The sequence below is a fragment of the Chenopodium album genome, chromosome 3 (assembly GCF_948465745.1).
Source record: "Chenopodium album chromosome 3, dcCheAlbu1.1, whole genome shotgun sequence".
Lineage (NCBI taxonomy): Eukaryota > Viridiplantae > Streptophyta > Magnoliopsida > Caryophyllales > Amaranthaceae > Chenopodium > Chenopodium album.
Window position 1 is genome coordinate 74,857,266 of NC_137836.1, and position 13,872 is coordinate 74,871,137.

The window sequence follows — 13,872 nt, forward strand, 5'->3', positions numbered from 1 at the left end:
GTTCTTGAAACGACATTTATTGTGATTATTAATTAAGAGAGTCACATTTTTTCCTACAATTTAATAAAATGAAAAATATGATATTATGTTGGACTATTTAATGCGTCAAAAGATTTTGGACTGCTTAATAAAGAAACAAATAAGAAGAGTGCAATCCATTTATGTATTGAATTAATTTATAATTTTGATAAATTTCTCAATTTTTATAGTACTCCCTTCGTCCCTTAGGGCCTATTCACATTTACTAAAGTGAGCTGAACTGAACTGAACTGATTGGAGCCGAACTGAACTGAACTAATTGGAGCTAAACTGAACTGGACTGAAATGAATATTTTTTTTGAGAGAGGGAAATTAGGAGCTGAACTGATTGGAGCTGAACTGAACTGATTGAAGCTGAACTGAACTGAAATGAAATTAAGTAAATGTGAACAGACCCTTAATTATAATTTTGATAAATGCTAGAAATAGGAATCTAATTAAGGGACAGAAGGAGTTTATAGTGATTTCTACATAAAAAAATACAAATCAAAAATTTTGTAAATGGGTTAATGTATATTAAATCGATATTATATTCTTAAAAATATTCCATCAAAATTACATTGTTTTACAAATGATTATTTATTTCCTTAATCAACCGTAGTTATTATTGGCATATCAACATAAAAAAAAAAAAAAAAAAAAAAAAAGTGAAAACATACAAGAAATTGACACGTGTTATTGCTGGTGTGTCTTTTAGTATATATAGTTATAGTTATTATTATTAATATTATTGATTGATTGATTGCAAGATCATTCTATAGCTAGCAATTGAATCTCCTTAAAGTGATGTTTTGATTAGTTCGTTGGATTAATTATTTCCTAGCTTTTTTGCTTACCTCATTTTATTTAATTACTTAGCTTGTTTTTCAATTAGGAACTCTTTTTTTTTTCTTTTTTTTTTTTTGGAATTGAGTATTGCCCAAGTTATCGTATTGATGTCATATCATGATTCAAATTTCATATTAATTTTTGAAAGAATGACATGTAATATGTAATAATAACTTAGTGGTTAAAATGTAAGTTTTTGAACTTGAGGCTATATATGGGTTACTACAAATTTACAAAATAATAACTATTGCCAAAACAAAGCATTCACATACCATGCTCAAATCACATGAAAAATGACTTAACCAATTTTTAAGGTCTTTGTGTAAAAGAGGAACTAGGTTTGGTGTTTGGTCATAATAATAATTTTTAGCCATCGGATGGATTATAATTATGAGTATCTACAAAGGCGTTGTAGTGATTGGGGCGTAATACATATCCATCCAAAGTCTCAACCACGTGGTATTCGTCCTGTATATCATAAGTACCACAACATTTACGGCATTATTGCAACAATGGAATGTAGTATTATCTCAGTGGTATTCGTCCTAATTGAGGCAATATGTATATAGAGAGAAGAAAAGATGCATTTAAATATTGAAATAAACATAATTTTTAAAATCAATTTAGGGAATTCAAGACACAATTATTACAAAATTTTTAAAATCAAATGGGGGCGAATATATAAAAACGCATTTTTAGGATATAAACTAGTTTTTGAGCCCGGGCGATGTCCTGGATTATTACATGAAACTAGTTATTAAAATACTTTGTAATTTATGATTACATTTTCTTGTAATTAAATTTGTTATTCATATTGTTAGAGCAACTCCAATGGTTGCTTTCAAAGACTAGCTTGCAATTTTAATAATTTTCAAGCTAATAGCCCAACCATTGGAGTATATTTAATAATTAGCTTGGTCAAGCTAATGCCAAGCAAATTAGCTTAGCTAAGCTAATTAGCTTAGAAATTAATTGTCTCTAATAAAATACTAATTATTTAAAAAATAAAGCTGAAAAATCTAAATATTAATTAGTCTAACCATTGTGGTATGAATTAGCTAGCAGGAATAATAGCTTTGCAATCTTAGGTAACCCAACCATTGAAGTTGCTCTTATATGCTACTACCTCCGTTTCTTTTTAGTTGACACGTATTTCTTTTTAGGAAGTTTTTTTTAGTTGACACGTTTCCTTTTGGGGTAAATTTTTTACCTTGTATTTACAAGATACCCCACTTGCTTTTTCATTCTCTCTCCTCTCCTTAATATATGTGCCTAAATCAAACGCGTCAATTAAATAGAAACAGAGGAAGTATATATTAATATTTTTGTATTCAAAAGATTGCATAAAAATTACATAGCTTAATGATAAGACACTTAGTTGTAGAATTTGAGGTTGCGTGTTCAAATGCACTATTTATAAGAATTTTCTTAAACTTTATATAAGTTGAGAGGGATATTTTAATTGCTACCTCCATTACATGTTATGTGCAACGATTTGACATAAAATAAAGAGGAAAAATGTCTAATCGTTGCACATAACCTGTAACGGAAGTAGTACAAATCTACCACGTTAAAATCCCTTGAACACAAAACCTAGGACGGTAGGCGTAAGATCAAACCTTAAAACCAATAGATGTGGTTAACTAAATACCTAATTAAAACCTTACTATCATCCTCTAAAGACAAACCCACGCTTTCAAAAATACATGCCCTTCTCATTACAAGTGGTTTGATCAACCAAAGAAACCCAGCTACCAAGCTCATTTCATCCTATGCTCAAATTGGTGACATCAAAGTTGCACGCCAAGTGTTCGACAAATTGCCTCAAAGAGGCATTGATGCTTGGAATGCAATGATTATTGCATATTCAAGAATGGGTTTTTCTAATGAGGTTGTGGGTGTTTATAAAGAGATGATTAATGAAGGAATAAAGCCTGATAGTTCTTCTTTTACAGTGGCTATTAAGGCGTGTGCAAGTTTGTGTGATTTTGAAATGGGAGAAGAGATTTGGCATCAGGCTGTTGGGTTTGGTTATAAGGATGATGATTTTGTTGGGTGTTCAGTGTTGAATTTGTTGTCAAAGGGTGGGAGAATGGTGGAAGCGAAAGCGGTTTTTGAGGGGATGAAGAGGAAAGATCTTGTTTGTTGGACGACTATGGTAACTGGGTTTGCAAAAGTTGGACAGGGGTTGGAGGCAGTTGGAGTGTTTCGAGAGATGCAAGAACAAGGGATGGTAGGAGATGGGATTGTTATGTTGGGTTTGATTCAAGCTTGCACTGATATTGGTGATATGAATGTGTGTCTTTCTGTCCATGGGCATTTGATCAGAAGAAATTTTCCAATGGATGTTGTTATACATACTAGTCTTGTGGACATGTACGCGAAAAATGGTCATTTGAGCCTAGCATATAGAATATTTTGTAACATGCCTCAGAAGAATGTTGTTTCTTGGAGTGCTTTGGTTTCAGGCTATGCTCAAAATGGTTTAGCAGGGGAAGCTCTTGAATTGTTGATAGAGATGCAAAGAGTTGGGTACAGACCGGATTTAGCCTCTCTTGTGAGTGCTCTTTTGGCGTGCTCACATGTTGGCTACTTGAAAATGGGTAGATCAATACATGCATATATTCTGCGTAGGCAAGAACTTGAACATATTTCTGCCACTGCTGCGATTGACATGTATTCCAAATGTGGGGCTCTATCATCTGCTCGTGAACTCTTTGATATGATAGGCTGTAAGGATGTTATCTTATGGAATACTATGATAGCGAGTTATGGAATTCATGGCCATGGAGAGGCTGCTCTTTCAGTATTCCATGACATGATCAAGACCAATTCAAATCCCGATGATGCTACATTTGCATCTCTTCTTTCAGCTTTAGGTCATTCAGGTCTTGTAGAGCAAGGCCAGTACTGGTTCAATGAAATGATCAACAGATTCAGGATTGAACCTAGCGAGAAACATTATGCTTGTGTTGTTGATCTGTTAGCTCGTGCAGGTAAAGTGGAAGAAGCTCTTGATTTAATAAATTCCATGAAAAAACATGAAGCTGGGATGTCCATTTGGGCCGCTCTTTTGTCTGGCTGTCATAACCACAGAAAATTTTCCGTTGGAGAGTTGGCTGCTAAGAAAGTTCTTGAATTACAGCCAGATGATTCAGGCATTTATTCTTTAGTTGCAAATTTTTTTGCATCAGCGAAAATGTGGAAGGAAATGGCTGAGGTGAGGAAAGCAATGAGGATGGCAGGTATGAAGAAAGTCCCTGGTTACAGCATGGTGGAGGTGAAAGGTAAGCTCCATGCTTTCCTTATGGAAGATAAGAGCCATTACCAATATGAGCACATGGTCCTAATAATAGAGAAATTGGACTCTGAGATGAGAGCCATGGGTTATATGCCAAAAACCGAGTTTGTTTTCCATGACCTTGAGGAGGAAGTAAAGGTGAAAATGTTAAGTTTTCATAGTGAAAGACTGGCTATTGCATTTGGCCTCTTGAACACTGAACCTGGGACTAAGTTGGTGATTACTAAAAATCTAAGAGTTTGTGGAGATTGCCATGAGGCGATAAAATATATATCAAAAATCGTCAACAGGGAGATTGTTGTAAGGGATGTAAAACGATTTCATCACTTCAAACACGGTGTGTGTTCATGCGGAGATTATTGGTGAGTCATGACTTCAAGTCTTCAAGAGTGTTAGTACTAAGGCTAGAGAAGTTAGGTCCTATTATAAACTGATCCTTCTTACAGCCTTACACTTGCTGTGGAACTATAAAGAACAGCTACTTGAAGCAGAGGAACAAGCTTGTATTACTATTCTATTCTCAAGGATTCATTTGATAGTATCCTTGCAAGAAATTGCCAGCTTTTTGAGAAGATCATATGCTGTCCTCTGACTAAACTTCTCCTGAAAATAATACTACATACCCGACGGTGGCTTCTGAGATCGGATAAATTGTCTGCCGAGACATAAGCCACATCATAGAGAAGTTTTACGTTGATTGCTCAGGCAAAAGAGGTTAATCCTTAATTACTTTATTGATCTCACTGATGAAATTCCAATGTTAGAATCTGGGATTTCCCTGAAACAATTCAATACACACTCAAAATAGTTGACAGAAAACTTCCAAGAGATTTGGAGCAATTTCATCAATTGACATGTGGTTTCTATTCCTGTGGTTCTGGAGACCTTGCTTAGACATTAGTTATGCTGTTGAAAGAGCACAGATAAGTTGGTATACAAGAGATTATTTCATCATATAAAGCAATAAGTGTTTTGTGATTGTAAATTTGACATGAGTATGAAAGTATGTTGTAAGTAATACCATTAGATTGAAAGAAGTAAATCACATGTACAATAATAACCAGCCTTCAGAAACATAGTTATTGATTAATTCAACTAGTTCATGCATCACCATTCATCAGTCAGGTACTCAGGTAACAGTTGAAGGCTTAGTATGGAAATGTGATTGCTTGCGAGCATTAACATATATTTCGTATGAATGGAAAGAAAGACCTGTTTTCATCATACAAAACATATATATTTGTAAATAAAAAAAATTAGCACCGCCGACACCAAAACCATCTAATAACCTGGTTCCATCCCTTCATTCTAACCCCCAAACACCATGCCCCAAAAGAAGGGATATCCTTAATTGTTTCTGTCCAGCTGAATATAGAAAATACAGGTTTTGGCAATGGAAGCCTTAACCATATGAATATCAAAATCAAAATGTTTGTATAGACTTAAATTCTAAGGTCTTGTCAAAATCCTTCCGTCACCTTTTTTGAACTTGGGTCTGAAGGTTTTGATTATCTTCTAGTAGACGGTCATACTCGAGAAGCAAATCAGCCGCCTGTTTCTGAAGGGCGACTACATGAGCATCAGCAGTCTCGATCGTCTTGTCTTTCTCTTGTGATTCCACCTTTAGCTTCTTTATTTCCTCCGTCAGCTTTGATAGCTCGTTCTGCAGTGTTGTTATTTCCTTTGAAGCCTTCTCCTCCTTCTCCTTCAGCTGTTGCTTTTCTTTTTCAATCTTCTCTAATTCCTCTTTTGAAGCTCCAACCTTGCTTCTAATATTGATGAGTTTACGGAGATAATGGTGCATACGTTCAATTAAGAAGCCAAGAAATAACGTGAAGCCTGTAAAGAAAATAAATATCTTTGTTAGATGTCTAATTAGGTATATGCAAGAAATCAGAATGATATAAGCTATTGCACTCTGGCTAAATTAAGCAAATTTAAGTCAAGGCAGCAAATGGCCAATATCTCATATTTAGAAAGTAAACAACAGATTAGGAATCCATAAGAATCACAAGGGTGGACAATCATATTTTCCATCTAACATATAAGATACATACAACACCATGAGTGACCTCGAGCAAGGAAGAGAATTATGAGTATTGAGTAGAAATTCAGCTGGTAGCACCCGAATAAGAAACAAATTAAATACCTAGGAAGGGCAGTGAGGAAAGAATGAAACAAAATCCAAATTCATTAATGGTTACCACACATGCTTGGATATGTTTGCAAGGGGGTTGTAGCAGCTTAACAGCTTAACCTCTCGGGTTCAAGCCCTAAGTATGTAGAAGCATTGGAAGGGAGAATTCCCTGTTTAGGGTCTAACCCAACTTGATTTAAATCCAAGGCTTTGGATGCCAGGTAATTTCTCTCAAACAATAAATTATGATTTTATTGATTTCTATGTATAATGGTTACCATCACATGCTTAAATAAGCTGGTATGGGGATTGTAGCAGCTTAACCAAAGGTCTAACCCAACTCAAGTCCAAACCCAAGGCTCTAAATACCATGTAGTTTCTCTCAACATTGCATTATGATTGACCAACTTCTTATCCTAACACAGGACTATGTTGCTACGTGCTGCTAACTTGCTAAGTAACAGTTGAGAAAAATAAGATCAATCAACAAATTCACACAAAACCAAATGGAAGAAATCACTATTAGGTACTTATGTTTGGAGCTCAAGGGATAACATATTGTTGCTTGTGTACTCCCTTTTACCTCAAGTGTCAGACTCAAATTCTGGCACAGGTACATTAATTTGGCCAAAATCAATCAAAAACTTTCTGGAAATGGGTGTAAAGTGAAGAAACCACAGAAGCAGCATAAGCACTTTCTTTCACCAGGTAAGTAGTCCTAAAGAGAGTTCATATTCATCAAGATGGTCGATTCACCCAAAATTTACCAAAAGAACAGCTAGTTTCAGCCTTTCTCCAGGACCACAGATATTCAAGAACAATTATGTCTAAATATGCATCTTCTGTACCCATCATATCTATCCTCATAATGAACTTATCACTGCAATCTTGTGTCCATATTGATTCATTGATTGTAAGTGTTATATCTTCGGTAGCCTGCATTAACTGATTCACAACCTCATCCCCCCCCCCCCCCCCCCCCACAACCCCCCTACAAAATAAAATTCAAATGACGAGGCAGAATAATGATAAACAGCAATCAGAGATTCAATTGTTTTATGTTCAACTTTCACCAAATAGTCTTTTCTAAAAAAGGTAAGTCCCCAAAAGAGCTGGATGGTGCAAGGTCCATGAGACAATGCCTGTTCTAAAATTATGGAACTATGTACAGTCTCAAACTCTCGATACTAAAATATTCCTTAACATGTCATTACTACAACCAAATTACCAAACTCATTTAAAATGCCATCCAACCTATCAAAAAGTCCTTTGAAGCGGTGAGGAGTACAGATGAAAATATGTAGACAAGTTTACTTGGCTGTATATGAAAACCTCAAACCAACTGTTATTCAACATCAGGGTCATATGACTTTCTACTAATGAGAAAACATCTGGGATATAACATGTTGAGACTGCAAATCGATAGATCACCAAAATTTAACGCCTATAGACTATCCTACATAAAGCAATTGAGAAGTCATACGCTAAAACTCAACCTCATTTACACTTGCTTGCACTAAGAAAAACTAAGAGATCTGCAAAATAAATAAACAGTCTAGGTCCATTTTAGATATAAAACTCAGAAATTCCATCCCCTCAAGTTTCTGCACTGTTTAACTGAAACTACTAGGTAACAAAGACTTTTCCATCTTAAACAACAGATGTTAAATCGAATTGTGCTTACCAATCTCAACCTATAAACCCTTAAATCTTTAGTCACATGCAGCTTTTGAAACCATAAAGAACAAAGGCCATGCACTTCACATTATGAAGATTTACTGCAGACTCCTTGTATTCATATGAAGTATATATTTTCCTATAAACAGACACCAACCTATTTTTAGCGAAACAAACAAAACACCAGAACCTCATAAATAGAAATTCCTAAATTCAAATTTCCTAGTGTGTCCCAAGATACTAAACATCAATAATCCAAGTGCTCCATGTTAAATATATATTACTGACCCCCACACTATACCACTAACAGACATTGGCTTTTATGGTAAATAAGCATGAACAATATGTATTAGGATTTGGGTTGGATCATATTGACCAAATCAATACGTAATCCCATCATTTAATAAACAGCATGTTATCAGCATACTGGTTTTACTGAACAATTTCCAGAATACTTATTTCTATTTCACGATTTCTTCCGATGTTTAGCATATTAGGTCTCACCTTAACACTTGCCAAACTACTAACTTTACAAACAATTTCACAAATTGCTATCATTACAAGCTACTAAACCTCCCAAGTCCTGACACTAACTGATAATCACTAAAATTGCTGATACCCAATCAAGCCTACTCGTCGCCCTCCACGAAATTATAGCATTTCCACATCATAGAAACAATTGAATGTATAATCCAATTCAAATACATTTCCTAAACCACAAACCCTAACATGTCCCAATTAAATCACAAATTCACAATTAACTAATCTCTTCCAAAATGCCAAATATTAGCATCATATACCCATACAATCTCCACTATCACACAATCATTATCATTCAACTTACACAAAGAAAATAATAACATGAATGATTTATACAATTTCCACTATATAATACATTCATCATCATTCAAATAACACATTACAACATACAACATCAACACAAACAAAGAAATCAAACGAAACGGCCCGAAACAAAAACAACCACAAATCACAGTAATACAAACCAAGCCAAATCAAACCACCAAGAAATTGACAATAGAGAATTGAAGATCATTCATACCCATAAGTGAAGCCTCAAGCAAATGAGTCCTCCACAAAACTTGATCCATAGGTGACATAGTACCAAGCTTATTACCCTTATTTTGGATCTTCAAAATATTCATCAAATGAAACATAAATATCACAGACATTGTACCAGCAATTGTTTTCACTGTTGCTGGTCCTCTCCCTAATTTCACCTGGTCCAAGCTTTTCATTACAAGCTCTCTTAATGGCCCCACTTTCACTAACAAGAAGAAAGCAACCCCAATTTCTACACAAAGAACAAGGAACAAAAGCTGAATCATCTTCCTCTTTTGAACTTCTTCTTCTTCTTCTTCTTTGAGTTTTTCTGTGAAAATCCACCTTCATGTAAATGAATTCCACACTTATGGAGGAAGATTAACTTCAGAAAACAAGTAATTTTCTTTCGAATTTTATGGAATTAGCATGATTTACAAATTTTGAAGGGGTTTTCAACATTTTGCTAAAATTGGCAAATAAATTGTAAAAAAACCCAATGTGAAAAACCCACCAACATCAAAATTAAATACTAGTATAAGAGAAAAATAAAGGGTTTATCAAAAAGAAAAAAAAAATTCCAATCTTTACAAAAAGAAGCTGCTAAAACCCTTTTAAAGAAAGCAGGGTTCTTTGGTATTTTGAGATATTAGATCTGTAAAATTTGCAATTTTTAGCAAAGAAAAACTGTTTTTCAAAGTTAAATTAATATTAAGAGCATAAAATGATGTTTTAGGGATTAATAGAAGGGTTTTTAGCTTGAAGGGTTGCCTTTTTTTTTTTTTTTTTTTTTTTTTGGGGAAAGGTGCAAAAAAACAAAGATGATAAAGCCAAAGGGTTTTAGCAATTAACAGTAGATATTAGAAAAAGGAAGTAATTAAGGAGTGAATTACAAGAAAAAAAAAAGGAGAATTATAGTAAGAATGTGAATAAAATGATGCGTAAAAATGGATTCCAAGACTAAAAGGGGAGTGAGCCAGTGAGGAAGACAGAGTGTCAGAAAGAGAGAAGAGAGAGAAAAGCAAGTGTTTTTTGGAACAAATTGTACTCTCACTTTTAACATTTGAACTAAACTCGCCATCTATTTTATGTTTGGTCTCCTTATTAAACTTGTCTTAATTACAGATTATGGAGTACTTTTTTTTTAACAAGTACAATTACAACACAATATGTGGATTTAGATTTTTGAATGTATTTTGGTGAGATTTCCTCCACTCGATTATAACTAAATTTAGATGATTTGAAACTAAATTAAGTCTAAAATAATCTGATTTGAACTCGAATTATATTTAGAATTAACTAAAAATGAAATTGATTGGAAGCAAACCGACTACACTAAATAGTTGATAATAATTGTTTTGCACAATTCAACTTAGATTTTTATACTTGACCCCCAAAGCTCACTTATTATGCCAAAGCCTCCATGCATTAATATATCCCATAATTATATAGGCTTGATTCAAAGCTTTCTTACTAGAATAAGACTCGCCTTGAAAAGAAGAGTATCAACTCGTATCTTAACTAAACAACTTGTTTGCTAACTCACTATGTAAATTGACTCAAAACTCCTTTATTATAATTTAATTGTAAATTGTATTTCGGAAGCTTTTTTGAAACTTATCCATACCTTATATCTCAGTATGTATGTTTTATAAAGAATAAAAAGAGAGAAGGCTTTTAAAGAGGGAGAAGAGAAAGGAGTCGGTCGGCGTTTTTTCTTTTTTTGGGGGGGGGGGGGGGAAAGGAGAAAGTAGAGGTGATCAAAAATTCGGGACGGCCATCGCCTAAACATAAAATGTAATGCCTAAACTCGCAAAAAGCAACAAGTTTCTCAAGCCAAAACGGGTTTTTCATACCAAGTTCGGATTTTGATCAGTAACAACTTTTTTTACTTGCCCAAACCCACCCTATTTTCGAGTGAGTCATACTTGATCATCTCTTAATGAAAAGGGGTTAGGGTAGGCTGGGCTGGGCTGGGCTGGTGGTGCGAGGGGAGATAAAGAAAGGGGTAAGGGTGGGGGAGGTGGTATGTGCGGTGGCGAGGGGGTGGCCGGGGATGGGAGCTGGTTTTTTCTGTTAAAAACTACTCGTACGTAGTAAAATCAACCACAAAAAGTAATTTCCATTCAGTTTTCAATATCATTATTGCCTTATTGGTACGATTAATTAATTTTCAATTCATGATTCTATCTAATTCATATGACCTGCAAAATCATAAAACCAAAAATTGATTGTGATACTAAATGAGCTATGGATATCAAATTACTCCCTATACTAGTAGCTTACTTATGGACAACTACTTCGTATTAAATAAATCTTAATAATACTTTTCAATATACTTATTAGTATTAAAGCTTCTAAGCTACGGAGTATTATAGTAAATGAAAATATTACCTCTATTTTTTAAAGGCAAAAACTAACGAACGTCCTGGGGGCGTTAGATAAGCTAGCTAAAAGTAGAAAGATTAAATTCAAATGAAGATTAAGTACACCGATCGACCCGTAATTTTATCATGCTTTCCCAAATTTATACCACTTTTGGTATTATTTTAAATGTTTATCCAACGCCGCGGGGGCGTTCGTTAGCAAGATCCTCTTTTAAATGCAACTTATAAATTTTAGTTGTCTTACAAGTAAAATTATGATATGCCAGGAAGCAAAAAGGCACAAAAACTTAGCGGGTTCCAAGCATCAAATAAAGCTCTCGATCAAATGGGTTTGTTAATTGCATACTACAGATTGATCAATTGCCACCAAATTTGTTCTCAATCAATCTCTAATAGCATTCTAAACGAACAAATCCCCTTAAACAAAAGATGTATAACTTTGATATCTTCTTAATTAAATTCAATAGACTACTTAGCTTAGCTTGTGCAGTCACTTGTTATATATACATATTGTAGCCGCACTAGCAAATTAAATTTCTTAGCACTCACGTAGTCAAAAACTAAATATAGAGCATGATAACATTTTGAGTCATATACACACCATAATAACATGTCATAGTGAGCACATGAACAATTAAACTACTACTCCCTCCGTCCCCAAAAGAACGACCCTTTTGGGTTGTTTTTGCGGGTATTAATAAAGTTAAATAAAAAAAAAACGAAAAAGTATATTGGAAAAATAAATTTAAATGGGGTTTACAAAAAAGTAAAGAGAGATAGTACTAAAAAGTATATGGAAAAACAAAATTTTATATGGGAAATCTAATTTTGCACAAATATTATTGCAAATTGGTGGGTATTTTAATGCTAATGAGTCATTCTTTTTTGGACTAAAATTAGGTCAAATGGGTCGTTCTTTCAAGAACGAGAGTATTAAATTAACAATGTATGTTGACATAGCAATAACGTAAAATAAAAAGCAAGGTTTTAGGCCGTTGAGACACATCGAGCACTTCTGAGAAGTGATTCTAAGCATAAAACAGATAAAAGATAACGAAATTATTAGAAGACAATAACTGTCATTCCATATCATATTATCATATGGGCTTTGGGGAAGTCTGATCCGATCGAGGTGTAAGGGTAATTCCATTTTGTCATTCATCACTTGGTACTTCAAGTCCACAATCGAACGCAATCTTACAAATCTAAGAGTTTAATCCCTTAAAATTAAAAATAGAATCATCAGATTGATCACTTGTAAATTTGTAATTGTAGCTCTAAAGATAAATAAGTTTTACATTTATCTTTGGAAAATTTGCCTAGAATAATCCGACCTATAGCTCATCCGCCCAAAATAATCCTTCTTTTTTATTATTTTTTAATAATCCGACCTTTATACCTCCTCCGCTTTAAATTGTCCCAACCGGTTATCAAGCTTGTTATTACAATTACAAGTTGCTAGACACATGTCAGCTTATGATTTGTCTAAAAAAAATAAAATTGAAAATAAAAAAAAAAAAAAAAAAGAAAAAAATAATAATAAAAAAACCCAAACTCAGATTTGGCAGCCCAGCCACCAGCCTCTACCATATCCCTTCCCAACTCCCGTTTCCGGCCGACCTGAAGCCCATCACCAGCCCGCAACAGCACCAAAACTGCAGCGACACTGATGCTGCTCCTCCTTCGCAAATGCACACTACTAAATCTCGACAATAACCCTTACTTAATCCAACAATCCATCATTCAGGGTTTAAAATTGTCACCGGCCTTGAGCTTGGTGCATTAACCCATCCTTCCTTAAAAACAAGTTCTTTACAGTTTCTCCGTTTCAAAAACACAATCATGACATGAACTGTCAGTAAATGAGAAACGAATTGGGATTTTACTACATTTCCATTTGTTAGAATTGAACTAATAAGGAGGGAGTAGTAGATTAGTAATGGTCCAGATAACCAATGTCGTATGGCCATATATAATTCAACCCCATTAAATCATCTCAATTGTATAAATACTCTTCTTAGATAAAAACTATGTGTAATACTTTGAGAGTTTCTGATCTCCAAGTTCTTAACTTTCTACAAATTCAGCCCCAAAATTAATTTTCAGTGGTTGGGCTGGGAAGAGGAGGAGGTTCAGTGGTTGGTCTGAGTAGAGGAGAAGATTTCGATGGTTAGGCTGGGTAGGGGAGGTGGTTTCGGTGGGGTCTGCCGGAAAGGGTTTCTTTTTCTTTTGTCCAATTATCCGGTGACACGTGTGCAACACAATCCCAAATTACAAATGGTAACTTGTTTAGCCGGTTTCAAGTCACTTGGGACTATTGGGAGCAGACCGGGTATAAAGGTCGGATTATTAAAAAATAATTGAAAAGTGGGATTATTTTGGGCGGATGAGCTAAAGGTCGGATTATTCTGGACAATTTTTCCTTTATCTTTTTATCTTATGAA

The 13,872-nt window shown here is 34.4% G+C and overlaps 1 protein-coding gene and 1 pseudogene across 1 annotated transcript; one reads left to right on the plus strand and one right to left on the minus strand.

Annotated features, from left to right (window-relative positions):
* The first annotated feature begins 2,500 nt into the window (after positions 1-2,500).
* Positions 2,501-4,719, plus strand: LOC145616974 (putative pentatricopeptide repeat-containing protein At3g25060, mitochondrial pseudogene; annotated as a pseudogene).
* Positions 4,720-5,316: 597 nt separating this feature from the next.
* On the minus strand, positions 5,317-10,069 carry LOC145616981 (uncharacterized). The gene is made up of 2 exons (XM_081671693.1): positions 9,043-10,069; positions 5,317-6,007 (listed from the first exon to the last, which is right to left on the minus strand). Exons 1-2 carry the CDS (start codon positions 9,326-9,328, stop codon positions 5,643-5,645), a joined length of 651 nt encoding a protein of 216 aa, XP_081527819.1. The 5' UTR covers positions 9,329-10,069; the 3' UTR covers positions 5,317-5,642.
* Between the last annotated feature and the right edge of the window lie 3,803 nt (positions 10,070-13,872).

Coding starts and splice junctions, on each gene's coding strand:
- LOC145616981 (XM_081671693.1), bottom strand. CDS start 9,328: ATGATTCAGCTTTTGTTCCTTGTTCTTTGTGTAGAAATTGGGGTTGCT. Junction 6,008..9,042: donor GCTTGAGGCTTCACTTATGG/GTATGAATGATC, acceptor TTTTCTTTACAG/GCTTCACGTTATTTCTTGGC.